The 17,876-nt window shown below is 43.9% G+C and overlaps 1 protein-coding gene across 2 annotated transcripts in view; it reads left to right on the top strand.

The window, feature by feature from the left end:
• Positions 1-17,876, top strand: part of LOC141157371 (protein Wnt-7a) — a 100,991-nt gene that overhangs the window by 28,794 nt on the left and 54,321 nt on the right. For both annotated transcript variants that reach the window (XM_073644520.1, XM_073644519.1), the window contains exon 2: positions 11,761-11,987. In XM_073644520.1, coding sequence (XP_073500621.1) covers positions 11,761-11,987 — 227 coding nt within the window. The remainder of the gene's footprint in view (positions 1-11,760; positions 11,988-17,876) is intronic.

Here is a 17,876-nt window from a genome sequence, read left to right as displayed (position 1 = left end):
ACTCAGGGGTCGCTCTTTCCGGAGACGGGGGTTGGCGAACTCCGGCGGCCATTCAAAGGGTAGCCCGTCCGGGCTGGTATATTGGGCATACAGGTCCGCGCCCAAGGGTGGCACTATGGGCTTCGGACGGGTGGCAGCGCCCGGGGGCACTCGGCCTTGCGACCAGGCCGGTGGTCGCTTGTTGGTCGCGCCCGGGGGTGGCACCGCCAAGGTAGGGGGCGCTGGTGAGGCAGCGGCGCCCGGGTGTGCTAGGTCTTGCGTCCTGGCCCGTGACGTCTCACGCTGTACGGCGCCAGGGTTCAGAGGGCACAGCGCGGGGCGGGGCGTGACGACGGTGCTTGCTGCCTGAGACCTAGCTGGTGGCGGTGGAGGCGTGGTGTCAGGTACGGTCCCCGGGGCTTCGGGTCCCGCAACGGAGGGTGAGGGCAGGCTGGTGTTCCCCGGGCTTGGGGTGGTGGCGTCCCCATTACCTGCCTCGGTCTCCGTGGCCTCCTCCGCGGCGTCATCTGCAGCTGCCGGTCCCTCTTCTCCGCGCCCAGTGGTAAGCGCGCTGCCCGGTTCCGGCGGGGTCCTCTGCTGGTCACCTCCGTGCTGCCGGGTCATCTCCTCTCTCCACCCGGCAAACACATCCCGCTGCGCCCGGACCATTCTTCTATTCAGATCTTCCAGCGCTGCGCGCGTACGGTCCGGGTCTCTAGGCAGTTGGGCCAGCAGTTCTGTCAGGCTGCAGGGTGGCTCCGCTTGCAGCAGGCTGCGGGCCAGGGTGCTGGTGGAGTTTTCTGCTCCCTCCATCTCCGGGTGCAGCAGGTCCAGACTGATCCAGGCCGCACCCAGCCCCTCAGTTTTCTTTCCTATCCGCCCCCATGGGGGTTGGTCTTGGGGGCATCTGCTGACAATCACCTTCAGGGTGTAACGGGTCTGGGAGGCGGAACCTCTGGGCTACAATACAAGGGGGCGGTCCTTGTAAGGGAGTGGGTGGCGACCAGGCAGGTAGTCACAGGAGGTGACCAGGACAGTCTCTGGGTGTACGGGCAGGAGGACACGGCAAGTGATAGGGGCAGTCTCTGGATAAAGGGTAGGTACGACCTGTGATGGCTGAACCTCCAGGTAGGCTAGCAAGGCAGATGAAGAATGTGTGCTCCCAGGTGAGCAAGCGAGAGTCTCTGGAATAGCAGGTGGTCACAGCACGTGACGGCGGAGCCTCCAGGTAGGCAAGCAGGCAGGTAACGGAGAGGCGCTCCCAGGTGAGCGGGCAAGAGTCTCAGGAATAGCTGGTGGTCACAGCACGTGACAGCGGAGCCTCCGGGCAGGCAAGCAGGCAGGTAGCGGAGAAGCGCTCCCAGGTGAGCGGGCAAGAGTCTGGAGTAGCTGGTGGTCACAGCACGTGACAGCGGAGCCTCCGGGCTGGCAAGCAGGCAGGTAGCGGAGAAGCGCTCCCAGGTGAGCGGGCAAGAGTCTGGAGTAGCTGGTGGTCACAGCACGTGACAGCGGAGCCTCCGGGCTGGCAAGCAGGCAGGTAACGGAGAAGCGCTCCCAGGTGAGCGGGCAAGCTGGTCCATAGACAGACTGACCGGAGTTGTAAGGCAGACCGTCGGACCTCAGGCAAGCAGGCAGGTAGCTGAGGTGCGCTCCCAGGTGAGCGGGCAGGCTGGTCCTTAGACAGACTGACAGGAGTAGTAAGGCAGACCGTCGGACCTCAGACTAGCAGACAGGTAGCAAGTAATCAGGCAGGAATCTGACAGGTAACTGGCAGGTAACTGGCAACGGGACCTGAGGGCTGAAGCACAGGTGAGACACAGGTGCAAACAACATTGCTCGGGCACCTCCATTTTGGAGGAGGTGCCTTATATATGATGAAGTCCTCCGGCCATTGGCCGGGGACTCCTTAGGACGGCGCGCGCGGCCCCTTTAAGAGGAGGGGAGCGCGCGACCCTAAGCACAGGGGCCGGGAAGGAGCGCGCGCTGAGAGCAGAGCGGGAGGAGGACGCCGGGAAGGAGCGCGCGCTGACAGCAGAGCGGGAGAGGGACGCCGGGCACGGGGCAGAGCGGTGAGGGGAGCAGCGTCCCTGCCTAGCAGAGGGCAGGGACGCCGGCACTACACAGGGGCAGCCTGCCCACGTTGATGGACATTTCCATTGCTGCATTCATGGCTGTTGGGGGCGGGCTCCTTCTTTGGCGCCACTCTGGGACCTGGCCCACGATGGGAGGTGGCTTCCTGCTGTCCTTTGGTGCGCACATAATGGCGTCCGCTCTGCCAGGGCGGGAAAAACGGATGAAGATGGCTGGAAACGGTCCAAAAATGGCGTCTGATGGCGGGAATCGGCTCCGGATGGCGGGAAACGACTCCGGACAGCGGGAAACTTCTGGAAATGGTGGGAGACTTCTTTTTAAGGTACATGTGCAGTTTTCTTCAGGCACGCAATACCCGCTTGTGGCGGGTTGGTAATGATCCTGCCGACTACGCCAAAGTTGACGCGCCCCCTGGGCCTGTGTTGTGCAGGGGAACCCGGAACCGGGCCTGTTGTAGAATGCTGGGGGTTGTAGTCTCCGTGTGGCGGTGACCCGGTCTGTGCCCAGGGTGGTCAAACCAGTGGCAGTCTATTGGTATTGTAATTGTCCGACTACGCCACCCGTGGATTGCGGTCAGTGGGGACCGCCGCTGCACTGCCGACTGCTGAGGCTGATGTTGTTTGCGCAGCCGAGTATGGGATAACTCCCCATGGGAGGAGTATTGCCTCAGGGTAGCTAATGTGAGAGAGATGATGGGAGTGATGGTGTGAGCGTCCCAGTACTTGTGGTGCTGGTGCGGCGAGGAATCACAGAGACGTGCAGTTGCAGTTTTCAAAGCTTTACTCACGGTTGTTATTCCAGTCACTTGTGCACATGAGGGACCGCCTGAGCCGTGCTGCGTTCACCAGGCAAGGGACTAGGTCAACTCCCAGGCAATTCCAGAGTGTGGTTCAGAGCTCCCCTCTCTTCCTTTCTACTGGCCGTCCCCACCAGGGACCCACCTTTGTCCAGCTTCCTCGGGCCTTCTGTTGGCGAAACCTCTCTCCGGTTTCCCTGACCCTATGTGGTATGCCTTTCTGGTGGATGTAGTGAGGGGTCGCACCAAGATGTGGTCACAACCTCCGGTTTTGGCTGAGGATTAGTCGCCTCCACCAATTCGGGTTCCGGTACCCTGCTCTGCCAACCCTTCACCCTGTATCTCCTGGGCATATGGGGTTCCTTCTGCCTTCGTGTCTCTGGGCCTTTCTCTGTGTTCCTTGCTTCCTTTCTCCTCTGTTCCAGTTCCTTTCCTACTTTCCTTTCTGTTCCTTCTTCTCTCTCTCTCTCTCTCTCAGGCTCCAGCCTCCTGACAAGGCCTGCCTGCAGAGCAGAGCCCATGCAGGGGCTCTGCTTCCTGTCTTCTCCTCAGACTGTCTCCACTGAACTGAACTGGACTGGACTGAACTGAACTCTGTTCTAAGATGGTGCCCACCTTATATACCTCCTTCTGACACCCGAGCCCAGGTGACTAGCAACCAATGGACTCCTACCTATGCCCAGAGACCCACCCCTATCTGCTCCTACACCACTGGGTATTCCACCCCCTCCCCACTCCAGCCAGGAACAGATGCTGTCGTGCCTGCACTTCTATCTTGTGGGAGCACCGTTGAGCTGTCCCTCGGAAATGGGATGTGTGTGGTGCATGCAGCTTACTGAGCCCTAGTCCACACTCCATCCTTACCCGGGAGTGGAATATCACACCTCTGGACTGAGGTGCAATACCCCTGTAGCAGCCGAGTCCTCAGGGTGCTACAATTGCAATGCACTCCAATGGATTTAATAGGTCTCTGTACACATTCTGGGGGATATATAACGTCCCTCGTATATGATCCCGGTCACTGCCTCACACACTATAGAGAGTATACACAAATATTATGAAGCACAGCACTCTGGTACACTATCACATCCACAGAGAGTCCTCCAAATTTAATAACTCGACAAAAATAATAGTAGCACCTGTACTTCCATCTAAAAATATGTAATTTATTAACTTGCTGTAAAAAATCGAAATAACAATAAGATACACATCATCAACAACAGCAAAATCTTCCTGATCAGATTTACAGCTAATCATTTTTTATATTATTATAATATTAATTATTTATATATTTTTTAAATCATTTGGGTATTTTTTTTTTATTTAATTCTTTTGTTTGTTGTTATTTGCTATATATCTGTACCTCATTGTTGATTATATTTATTACAATTAGTTACAACACATAAACACTTAAACAACAAGAAAGAGAAATAAATGAAAAAAATCTAAAAATTACCCACTTGTATATAAAAAAAAATATTAGTTGCAAATCTTCCAGATCAGATTTGCAGCTAATATTTTTTTATATTATTATTATTATTATTATATTAATTATTTATATTTTTATATATATATATTTGGAAAGAAAAAATACTAGTTGCAAATCTTCCAGATCAGATTTACAGCTAATATTTTTTTATATTATTATTATTATTACTACGATATATTCATTAATTATTTTACATTTTTTATATACATTTGGGTATTTTTTTAAATTTAATTGTCTTTTGTTTGTTATTTGTTATATACCGCATGTATACCTCATTGTTAGTTATATGTATTACAACCAGTTAATAAATTACATAATTTTAGATGAAAGTACAAGTGCCGATATTATTTTAGATCTAAAAAAAAAAATTATTTTTTATCGATAACTGGTTATGATTAGTAAAAAAAATGAGGATAATACTTTACCTTTGAAACTACAGCCCAATTATGTTTGTACTGCACCTTAGGAAATGCCAAGGTCCTCCCTAATCCATAATAACAAGGGAATCTCCATCTCTCGCAGGTGCTCCCAGTTAATATTTAGCCAACCTTTCCTCTACAGTTTTGACAATGGAAATATTTTGTTGTTACATAGTTAACACGGTTGCAAAAAGACACTTGTCCATCAAGTTCAACCCGAGTTAAGGGAAATGTTATATTTCATATTTCTTGACCTTTTAGATTTTTGTTGCAGAATGTGTAGAAATATAATTCTTACCATCTCTTCTTGGTTGAGTATTTGGACAGCTGCACGGCATAACTTCTCTTGTTCTGCCCGCTCTATTTTTTTCTATTCTCCCTTTATATAATACGTCTCTTTACAAAGCTTGTATTCTCAGCATCTCGCAGCTCATCTTCAGTAGATGTAGACAATGGCACACAACAACTTGCTGTTTTTTGATGTAGGTCACATGCAATCTTCAGTCTTTACTCTTTTTGTCCTGTATATGGGGCACCGCACCATGGATCCTTTTTTGTATATTCTATTTTGTGTTTGGGAGCAGTTTCACAACTGCTCGGTCCATTATTAATGCATGTGTGACTATAAAGGAGTTATCCACCCAACAAAAATGTAGTTCAAAGTGTTTAAATAATTTCTTCCATGTTGACCTGGACACAGGATGTAATAGAGGCAGCAGAGCTGAATAAAACATTTTTTATTTCACCTCTGTGTTGCAGAGATATTTGCAATCATAGTATTTGGCACCTAATGAGTTAACTTTTTGAAGTCCAAGTGTGTGTTATCACAGTTTTCACTGGGGGCGTGCATTTCTTCTCCCTCTATGCAGCAGACCAATCATAAGCAGGCAGAACTATACTAGAGAAAGAACACACCCCTGCCATAGCTTAGAGCAGGTTTCTCAGAATGTGAGGTACAGTATAATGATACAGCTCTGATATCCTGGTCTAACCTCCAGCATGAGTGAGTGTGGAGAGAGGGGCAGCATAGCTGAGTTTAGCTGTGTCACATTACAAACCCTTCTATCAGCTGTCCTGATCTGTCAGTAATCACGCTTATGCCTGCTGTGCTCAGGCAACTTGTAATTGCTCTGCAGTGAGGCAGGTCTGTCATTACTTCTCACACATGAGCACCCTGCCTGTTCTGGGCCACTCCTGTGTGAGATGTAATGACACCCTGCTTTGATCTCACTGCAGAGGAATTACAAGCTTTCAGACTTGCATCACATTAGAAAGTTGCATAGCTTACCTTACAAATTTATTAACATTTGAGAATATTTTTTATGCTGGACATGTAGGTTCATTTTTCTAGTAGTATGGAAATATATCACGATTAAAATAGTTAAAGGGGTGTTCCCATCTCATACATTTATGGCATATACACAAGATATGCAATAAATTTATAGTAAATATTGGTTCTATTCCAAATAATGGGAATTATGAGCACCCCTCCATTCACAGCGGTGCACATCAGAACCCTGTTCTTGAGATATATACAAGTTGAAATTCACATCTACTATACATTTCTGGCATGTCCTGTGGATATGCCATAAAGGTACAAGATGGGACTACACCTTTTAAAAAGCAACTCTCTAATCGCTTCCAGCAGTGGCGTAACTAGAGTCTGATGGGCCCTGGTGTATAATTTGGACCCGGGCCCCTACCTGCATGTTGGTCAGATGTATGGCCCCTTGTAGCGTTCTAGAACCAATAATGACATGCATGTTCACCCCCCATGTAATAATGTCCCCCATCCTGGCTGTTTCCTATAATAATCTCTTCCATCGTGGCCCCCATCCTGCAATAATGTCTGTCATACTAGGCCCCTTCCTGTTATAATGTCCCCCATCCTGGGACACTTCCTGGTATACAGTGGGTACGGAAAATATTTAGACCTATTTAAATTTTTCACTCTTTGTTTCATTGCAGCCATTTGGTAAATTCTATAAAGTTCATTTTTTTTCTCATTAAAGTACACTCTGCACGCCATCTTGACTTAAAAAAACTGAAATGTAGAAATTTTTGCAAATTTAAAGAGCCTTGGATGGGAGAAAGTTCCACAAAGTCAACTATCACTGCAGCCCTCCACCAGTCAGGCCTTTATGGCACAGTGGCCCGACGGAAGCCTCTCCTCAGTGCAAGACATATGAAAGCCCGCATAGAGTTTGCTCAAAAACACATGAAGGACTCCCAGACTATGAGAAATCAGATTCTCTTTTCTGATGAGACAAAGATAGAACTTTTTGGTGATAATTCTAAGCGGTATGTGTGGAGAAAACCAGGCACTGCTCATCACCTGCCCAATACAATCCCAACAGTGAAACATGGTGGTGGCAGCATCATGGTATGGGGGTGTTTTTCAGCTGCAGGGACAGGACGACTAGTTTCAATTAAAGGAAACATGAATGCGGCCAAGTACGAGATATTCCTGGATGAAAACCTATTCAAGAGTGCTGTGGACCTCAGACTTGGCTGAAGGTTTACCTTCCAACAGGACAATGACCCTAAGCACACAGCTAAAATAACAAAGGAGTGGCTTCAGAACAACTCTGTGACCATTCTTGACTGGCTCAGCCAGAGCCCTGACCTAAATCCAATTGAGCATCTCTGGAGAGACCAGAAAATGGCTGTCCACCAACGTTCACCATCCAACCTGATGGAACTGGAGAGAATCTGGAAGCAGGAATGGCAGAGGATTCCCAAATCCAGGTGTGAAAAACTTGTTGCATCATTCCCAAGAAAACTCATGGCTGTACTAGCTCAAAAGGGGGCTTCTACTCAATACTGAGCAAAGGGTCTGAACACTTATGTCCATGTGATATTTCAGTTTTTCTTTTTTAATAAATTTGCGAAAATTTTTACATTTCTGTTTTTTTTCCAGTCAAGATGGGGGTACAGAGTGTACTTTAATGAGAAAAAAAATGAACTTTTTAGAATTTATCAAATGGCTGCAATGAAACAAAGAGTGAAAATTTTAAAAGGGGTCTGAATACTTTCCGTACCCACTGTAATCCACCTCATCGTGGGCCCCTTCCTTGTATGATGGCCCTTATCCTGGGCTCCTTCCTTGTATAATGCATCCCCATCCTGGGTTCCTTCCTTGTATACTGCTCTCCATCCTGGGCCTATTCCTTGTATAATGCCCTGATATAATGCTCTGTTGTTTTCTAATATATTAAATAGCAACAAAATGAAAAATTCTTCTTACCTTCCTCCTCTCCCATGACTTGCAGCATCCTCTTCTGTTGCTGACATCGGTGTGCCAGCAAGGCAGCACATTACATCATTGCCATGCACTGCTCGTGACTGGCATGCCAACATCAGGTGCTGACCTCTGATTGGCTGGTGATGTGTATTGCAGTGCGCAGAGACGGCGGAACTCTGCACAGTAATACAGTTCAGCTAAATATGTATCCTTGCACAGGCCCAGTCTTGGTTGTACCCTCTGCAGCCACAATTGTTATGGCCCTGGCTTCTAGAGCGGTCATATTTTATACCTCTAGGGCCGCTTGCCAGCTAATTACATGGCATTTTTGTAATGGGGTGTGGTGGTCCAAATGTGGAAACGCAATAAGGGTATGCCCACATAGTATGGAAATCCAGCATATTTTTGGGGAGGAAAGTCTCCTGGGTATTAAAGTATTAGAATCATGAAGATGATTTTTTTTTAAATCTCATCTACACGGTGCAGTATTTTTACAATATTTTTTAAGTAAGTTCTCATCATTCCCGCGATTAAAACCACAACGGTATCTACACAATTTGCTGATGAGAATGCGGTTGTATATTGTGGATTTCCTTGCAGAAAATAAGCTATGTTAAGACCTATGTTTAAAGGGTAGTGATGATCGAGCATGCTCGGGCGAGCACCTGTTATCCTCAGTGTGCTCGGGCTTTAAGTTTTCGTCGCTCCGTGAACATGATTTGCAACTGTTTGGCTGCTTTAATACATGTGAGGAATGCTGGAAAAACAGGCATTCCTCACATGTATTAAAGCTGTCAAACAGTCGCAAATCATGTTCACGGAGCGACGAAAACTTAAAGCCCGAGCACGCTGAAGATAATAGGTGCTCGTCCAAGCATGCTCGTAAATCTTGAGCAACGCAAATGCTTGATCATCACTATTAAAGGGTTATCTGGGCTTAAGATATTAATGACCTATCCAGGTGATGGACCCTCACCGGTCAGCTGTTTTCAGCTCTGGCAATGGCAATGGCCAGATGTGAAAAGTGAAAGAAGCCAAACTGCCTAGCTCAATTCACTATGTAATGGCCTTTCTCAGGTAAAGCAGCTCAACTCCTGTGGAAATGAGTAGGAGCTGAGATCCAGTACACAGGAACGTTGGATCAGAGATGTTCCTGACTCTGGTCACTGTTTACACCTGACCATCGCCAGAGCTTGGTTTTCTTGAAATGACCACAAGTAGAGAGCAAGGATTTTAAACTATCCCACAGCTGATGTGTGTCTCTTTTATTTCACTCACAGAATAAGGGTCTGTACATCAGCATACAGTATGGAATCTTTGTGGGTCCATATTATAGACCCTTGTGCTGATATATGGTACAGGAGACACTTTATATAAGGCTACGTTTGGACATACTTTGCCGTCTCAAGGGTATCACTCTCTTTTGGTTCTTCTCCTACTTTTCTGACCACCCCTTCAGTACATCTTTTGCCGGATCTTCTTTCCCTTCTCTTCCACATACTGTTGGGGTTCCTCAGGGTTCAGTCCTAGGCTCCCTCCTCTATTTTCTATATACAGCCCCATCATCAAATTTGGTTTTCAGTACCATCTCTATGCTGATGACACCCAATTATACACGTCGCCTTCTGACATCACTCCCGTACTACTGTAAAATACCAGTGATTATCTGTCCTCTGTCTCTAACATTATGTCCTCTCTCTATCTGAAATGGAATCTTTCCAAAACTTAAATTCTTGTGTTTCCTCCCTTTACTAATTTACTTAATCCCGATATTCCCATTTCTGTACATGGCTCTACCATAATCCCTAAGCAGCACGCCCACTGTCTTCTCGTTATATTTGACTCAGATCTTTCTTTTACTCCCTATATCCAATCACTCACTTGCTGATGTCACAAGCACTTCAAAAACATCTCAACAATCTAATATTTTCTTATCTTTGACTCTACAAAAACTCTTACTACCTCTCTGGTTCATTTACACCAGGACTATTGCAACACTCTACTAATTGGTGTCCCCCTTATTAAACTCTCCAATCTCTGATCTATCATGAATGCAGCAGCCAGGGTCCTATGTTTGTCCAACCACTACACCAATGCTTCCTCCAGTGCCAGTCATTACACTGATTACCTATCCACTACAGAATCCAATATAAACTTATCACTCTCACCCACAAAGCACTCCACAGTTCTACACTGCCCCACATTTCCTTTTACATTTCTGTCTTCTACCCTACCCGTGTTCTACGTTCTAATGACCAAAGACTGGCATCCTCTATAATATAAACCTCCCACTCCCATCTATAAGACTTCTCTCAAGCTGCTCCAGCTCCTTGGAATGCACTTCCTCACATAATTCTGTTAATTCCCAGCATCTGCCGTTTTAAACTCTCTCTAAAAACACATCTCTATTGACTGGCCTGTCTCCGCTCCTCACTAATCTATCTATTCCATATTCTCGTCTTCCTAACTTTTCCTTCCTAACCTCCATGCACTCAATAGCACTTTATATTTGTATATACAGATACTGACTGATGACTGCTTCATGCAAACTTATTTGAATACCCCTGTTTACTATAATGTTGGCTAGACCATACATGACAAGCACTTTTTACCCTTTGAGTCACTCCTATACCATATACTTAATAAAATGGATAAAATAGTGCATGCTGTAATTTTTCCCCAAATGGATCTAAATAATAATAAAAATATTTTTTTATTATTTTTATATCACCAACATGTTCTGCAGCACTTTACAAATCAGAGAGTACATGTACACACAATATCAGAAATGACAGAATAACACAATATTTAACAATTCAAACAAGAGTTGTAAAGTCTTGCTCACAAGAGCTTACAATCTGTTTAAAAATAGGGAGATACAAAAGCAAAACAGAGCTTATACTGTATGGTCCAGCCATCTATATAATGAATAGTGGATATTCATGTAAAATTGCATGAACCAGTCATCAGTATCTGTATATGTCCAGTTACAAAGTGTTATTGATTATATGGGAAACTGATGAAAGGGATCAGGTTGTAAGGAGAAATGAAGGAAGGGAGAAGTGAGAAGGATTAAATTAGTGAATTGATGTGATAGAAGGGTTAAACAAAATCTTGGAGATGGGTCTAAGAGATTCAGATTATGGATCATCAGCAGAATGGAAAACACGGGTAGACAGAAAGGAGATGTATCTCTTTGTGCAACTCTTTGGAGAGCTTTGTCTGTGAGAATAATATGTTTATGTTGTGTTCCATAGCAGATGGGCAACCACTGCAATGGCTGGAACAGGATGGAAGCATCGGTGCAGCAGCTGGATGGAAATATTAGTCTGATGCTTTCAGGGCAGATTGGAAAGGGGAGAGTTTATTGAGAATATCAATTAATTGCAGTTATAAAAAATGCCTACAAATCACCTATGACTGAAAGTACACTGTTCTGAAAGTAACCTTAAGTTTGAGACCCACAATGGTTCAGTATACCTCATAGCAGATTAGAAATGATATATTTCTGAACTGTACAACCTGCATTCATTATGTAATTTACATAAAAAAGGTAAAAATAATTGAACTCAATAAAGAAAGTGATTTTATCCCTTTTATAAACTGTAGTACATTATTTATATTTGTACACAATTGAGGAGATTTCTAGGTATCCGTCTGTGTGGACAGAGCTCTGATTGATTTCCTTAGACCATGTAACTAACAGTACTAATGTTACTTCTTCTCCTGTCTCCCATAATAGAGGCTTCTCTTCTGTGGTGGCACTGGGGGCCAGCGTGATTTGCAGCAAGATTCCAGGCCTGGCACCAAGACAGAGGACTATCTGTCTCAACAGACCTGATGCTATCATTGTGATCGGAGAAGGAGCGCAGATGGGGGTCAATGAGTGTCAGTTTCAGTTCAGACATGGACGGTGGAACTGTTCGGCCCTGGGAGAGAGGACAGTGTTTGGGAAAGAGCTGAAAGTGGGTATGTTACCAATGACTTGATACTGTACAGTTGACACTTCAATCATTTTATCTGTCTTAGTTCATCAGCTGCAAAACTGGGTCACTTACTGTGGATATATCAACGCAGAATCTCTACAGAATATTTATCAAAGTCTGTTCTTTGTATTGCCAGGAAATTTCCACAGCAAGAAGTGTGCATTTAATAGGTGTGTTTAGTTTTTTGCTTTTCAAGATATTCTTTAGATTGGAAATGTCAATGTCTTTATTTATTATTGTTTATTTTTTAGAATTATTTTTACATTTTAATATCATATATTTAACAGTGCCATAAGTTTTCTGTATATCAATTCATACAGTTTTCTCAAAAACAGAGCTACAGGTTATTGTATAGTGCTGCCACCATCATACAAGTAGCAGTGCCGCACAATAACTAAGCAAATGCTACTATGCAGTATTCAAATAATACCGACATACAGTGACCCATTAATAGATTCGTACATGCAACATGCTAACAGTGCTAATCAATGTCTAAACATTATTGAGTCAAAAAGTAATATTAGGATTATTCCATCTAATAACGTCATGGCATACTACTTCGCTATGCCTTCACTTTACTACTTGTGGAGGTCTGATTTCTGGGACCCCCACAGATCCTGAGAAGGATGACGTAATATTGGTATAGAACTCTGCATGTTGTATTTTTTTGCACAAAAGCTGGATGAGGCAGTGTGATGCTCTGGGCAATCTTCTTCTGGGTGACCTTGGCTCCTGGCTTGGGCAATCTTCTTCTGGGTGACCTTGGCTCCTAGCTTGGGCAATCTTCTTCTGGTGACCTTGGCTCCTGGCTTTCTTTTGGGGTTACTCAAGACATGTGCCACCTTACCTAACCATAGCACAGACCATTATATTCAAACCAAACAGGAAAAAGAGCAGTGATTCCCAAGAGCTGCCACAGAGTGAAGACAAGGGTGTATGCAACTTTGAAATGCGTTGTATGTGTTATGAAGATCCAAAGAAGATACACGCTTGTCTTCACTCTTTGACAGCACCCGGGAATTAGTGCTCTTTTTCCTGTTTGGTTTGAATACGTTTCTTCCCACCGGCATGTGGCTCAACAGTCGGAGCAGCAGCCCTCCATTCTTACGAGTATGGAGTTGTGCCAGGTCACAACCCAGTCAGGTGAGCTTATACAATCCCTTGATCGTTGTGTCTTATATTGGGGGTAACACACTTGGAGAGCCTTTTCTATTTTTCTTTTCATTGCACGGTACAGACCAAGTACACCGCTTCATGTCAGCAGTATTCCCGATTCGTCGTTGCTTTTTGGTAGAGAAATGTTTTGAGGAACATTTCCCAGATCTCCAACTGATTGAGCGTCAGTCGGATGAACTGTAAAAAAGACATATCTATCCCATGGAAATGATTTGTTGCTAATGACTTGGTGCCAGATACTTTAGAAAAAATCTTGTGGAGTCTTTGCCTCTATCGGTCAGACCTGTTTAGGTGGCGCGAGAGGTACCTATACAATATTTGGCAGGTGGTTGAATGTTATGGCTAATACGCACAGTTATTATATATAGGTACAAGTATATAGTGTGTACTGTATGTACTACTGTGTATGTATACCGTGTGTATGCTGAACTTTGTAGGTGAATTCTCACTATTAATATTCATCGACATTGATGTGTTCTGCATGCTGCTCTGTACCGTCCATCCCCCATGTTTTTTTTTTAATATATTTATAAACCTTCCGAATCTAAGTACAACAGAATTACATATTTAGCTTCTTTTTCTTGGCAATTCTTCACGCATTTTCTTCTATGTTAATAAGTCTCTGAATGTCTCAATTCATCCATCTCTATAGAAAACTGTTCCAAGGTTTCATTGTCACTCAACCCTTTATCCCATGTCAGCGCTCATGGTTTTACAAAAGTTTATTATAAGTTTATTATCAAAGTCCATTAGTTCAACATGTTAAAAGATGCTAAGGGGCCTTATTGTCTGCATGACAAAAAAAGGTATAGCAATTTGTCTTACTTTTTAAAAAATATAGCTATTTTATTTCTTACAATTTACATAATTTATTTCTTAGATTTTTTTTGTCCATGTGAAATATGATAAATTTTGTAAAAAATAAATCAAGAAGAAATCTGCTTTAGAAATAATAATAATAATTTTTATTTGATCTTTTAAAAAACATTTTACATTTTTTTTTTTAGAAAAAATCTTTTAGAAAAGATATTCTCAGTAATATTCTTCAGTTATATTTTTCAAATGCAAATTCCAAATCTTTTTTTTTTACCTAAAAGAAAATATAAAACAAACCCTAAAACTAAATATGGCAGGAATAATATAGTAAAATGCAAATTCACTATGATCACTATTGAATTAGAAATCATTACTTTACTATACGAGTTAATATTAATAGCATAAACCAAATAAACAGTTTAAAGATAGTTTTTGTCATTAACATAATAAAATTCAATGTAACTCAATTTACTCATTAAAAAACTTAAAAAAAAGTAGGCATTAATTACTTTTTTGGAAAATAAATGAAATTGTTGCATGTTACTTTTTAAGGAATGTTTTAGAATATTTCTCATTTTATTTCTGTTAAATATTCCAGATTTGTAATTTATGTTTTATCCAATGTATAAGCATTTCGAGAAGACAAGACAAGGTTAGCTGATTAAGTCACTAGTGACCTGGGGTTAGTAGCCATTCAATAGACTCTAAATAATGGCAGGCTTGAAAAGAGTAAAGAAAATCACATGAAAGTGAATTTCCAAATTTGAGAAATCCAACAAAGACTGATCTTAAAAACATCACGCTTCTATCTAGTTCGGTATACAGCTTATTATCATTTTGAACAAGAAGACGTATAGGAATGGGGGGAAGGTGGCTCTTTCTTGCTATTATACAAAGATGCCTTCTCCAGACTAAAGAAAATTGTGATCTTTTCATCTTAAGAAAGCTGAACAGTTTAACTTTAAGAAGACGTCTTCAAAGTCTATAGAAAAGGGGCCTAGGTGTCAATTTCTCACCATGTGCAATGAAGCTGAACAAATCGTCGGATTCATAATTACTTCTACAAAAATTCGGTGTTTTTGGCTTCATTTTTGGTTTTCCAAAAATTCTTGAGTTTTAGCTTTATTTTTTGTTTTCTCAAAATTCTGGTGTTTTTGGCTTTATTGTTTTGTTTTCCCCAAATTCTTGTGTTTTTAGCTTCACTTTTGGTTTTTCAAAAATTCTTGAGTTGTAGCTTAATTTTTTGTTTTCCAAAAATTCTTGTGTTTTAGCTTTAGTTTTTGTTTTCTCCAAATGCTTGTGTTTTTGGCTTTATTTTTTGCTTTCCAGAAATTAGAAGTTTTAAGCATGTTTTCTACTTTAAGGATAGGTGCACTCTATGATTTTTTCTCTATCTCGACGGTAGGGAGAGAAAAAAAGAAAAGTTTCTCCACCTTCTCCATTCTGTCAGTCTGTGAGAATGAGACGGTACTGGGGTTATCCAAGTGCGGTCCAATGTTTTTCACAGACCTATAGACTTTCATTATTGATTTTGATCCAACACTCGGATCAAAATTGGAAATGTCTCCAATTTTTATCAAGGAAAAAATCGAACATGTGCACAGCCCAATAGAATATCATGGGCATGAGTGCTATCCATGAAAACCACGGATAGCACTCGTCCCACATAATCGGTGTTGTGCACGATCCCTAATAGTCATTCTTTCCCTAACAACCTTGGAGGAATAGAGTTTAATATCCATAGACCACCCACTGGATTCCTAAGCCTGCAACAATGAGGAATAGAGATTATATTAAAGATTTTATCAGAAAACTATATATAAATTTAGTTAGTTTCTACTGCTTTTTATCATGGCATCTGATGAGCTGACAGGGTCTTTTTAAAAGTGCTACAAGGATGGCCACACGTTCTTCGAGATTTCATCATGGAAAATCTGGAGAGTTGTCCAATGAACAAGATAAAGCTACTTTAAGATATGTTGATGCTCTTGCCATTTAGGAGTCTGGGAACGTGGGGGGCCATATTTTTTTTTTTACTAATTTGAAATAGCCAAAATTAATCTGAAAAAAAAAAAAATTTATTGTGATTTATTTTTAGGTGCAAATTTACTTTTCCACTTTTATAGTTTGATACACTTAGCTTCAGATAAAGTTTTCATTTTGTTTTTATGTAATATATGCTACGTTTTTTTGCTTTCCTTTTAAGGGTTTTCCAAAAAATATTACCGTATATACTCGAGTATAAGCTGACCTAAATAAAAGCCGAGGTACCTAATTTTACCACAAGAAAACAGTGAAAACTTATTGACTCGAGTATAAGCCTAGGGTGGTAAATGCAGCAGCTACTAGTAAATTTCCCCATCCTGGTAAGAATGGCCCCTTCATCCTCAATCCGGGTATGCATGGCCCCTTCATTCTCAATACTGGTTTGCATGACCCCCTCATCCCCAATCCTGGTATGCATGGCCCCTTCATCCCCAATCCTGGTATGCATGGCCCCCTCATCCCCAATCCTGGTATGCATGGCCCCCCTCATCCCCAATCCTGGTATGCATGGCACCCCCTCATCCCCAATCCTGGTATGCATGGCACTCCTCATCCCCAATCCTGATATTCATGGCACCCCTCATCCCAATCCCGGTGTGCATGGCACCCCTCATCCCAATCCCGGTATGCATGGCACCCCTCATCCCAATCCTGGTATGCATGGCACTCCTCATCCCAATCCTGGTATGCATGGCACCCCTTATCCAAATCCTGGTATGCATTGTGTAACATACCTGGCGGCGTTCTTGCATAGGGCACCATCTCCCACTATGCAAGATCGCAAACTTGATCATCAGTCCAGTCTGCTAGGCTGGCTTCTTTCCATGCTGTCTGCTTGCCTCTGTTCTGGCTGCTTAGGGCGGCGGCCTGGTCACTTCCTGTTTCTTGTAGCTGCTGTGGGCACACCCCTAATGTGTCCTCAGCCTATTGCTGTCAGTCCCTGGATATTTAAACCAGCTTCACCTGGAAGCTGGTGCCTGAGCAACTTTAACATTCAGTGTGCTCCTTGACTCTGAATGTGCCAGGTCCTGTTCTGTTTTTCCCTGCCTGTCCGCCTTCCTGGAGGCTGTATTCCCAGGCCTGTCTGAACACGCTCCTAGTCTGTTCGTTTCTGCCTCTGGGGGCTGTATACCCAGGCTCGTTCCTGTATTTTGCTGCAGTAACAGTTCCTGTCTGAACTGTCTCCTAACTTGTTACTTGTTTTGTTTCTATGTCCATTTCCTCTCTTTGCAAGTACCTTGTGTGTATCTGGTTCTGCCTTTTCCTTCCAGTCTGTTCCGTGTGAACAGAGCCCTGTTCCCTCTGCTCTGTCTTTGCTCACCACTTTGGCGGTTTATCTCTGCTCTGCCTTACTTACCTCTCTGGCGGTTTCTGCCCACTCTGCTCTGCTTTGTCTACCGCACTTGCGGTTTCGCTCTGCTCTGCCTTGTCCACCGCGCCTGCGGTTTCGCTCTGCTCAGCCTTGTCCACCGCATCTGCGAGGTTTCGCTCTGCTCAGCCTTGTCCACCGCATCTGCGGTTTCGCTCTGCTCAGCCTTGTCCACCGCACCTGCGGTTTCGCTCTGCTCAGCCTTGTCCACCGCACCTGCAGTTTCGCTCTGCTCAGCCCTGTCCACCGCACCTGTGGTTTCGCTCTGCTCAGCCCTGTCCACCGCACTTGCGGTTTCGCTCTGCTCAGCCCTGTCCACCGCACTTGCGGTTTCGCTCTGCCCAGCCTTGTCCACCGCACCTGCGGTTTTGCTCTGCTCAGCCTTGTCCACCGCACCTGCGGTTTCGCTTTACTCTGCTTGATCACCGCATCTGCGGCTCTGAACCCATCTCCTAGTCTGTTCTG

The sequence above is a fragment of the Phyllobates terribilis genome, unplaced genomic scaffold (assembly GCF_046119375.1).
Source record: "Phyllobates terribilis strain yellow unplaced genomic scaffold, ASM4611937v1 Scaffold_8__6_contigs__length_399053987, whole genome shotgun sequence".
Taxonomy (NCBI): Eukaryota; Metazoa; Chordata; class Amphibia; order Anura; family Dendrobatidae; genus Phyllobates; species Phyllobates terribilis.
Note: the sequence above shows the minus strand (reverse complement) of the source record. Positions and strands in the feature narration are given on the sequence as shown.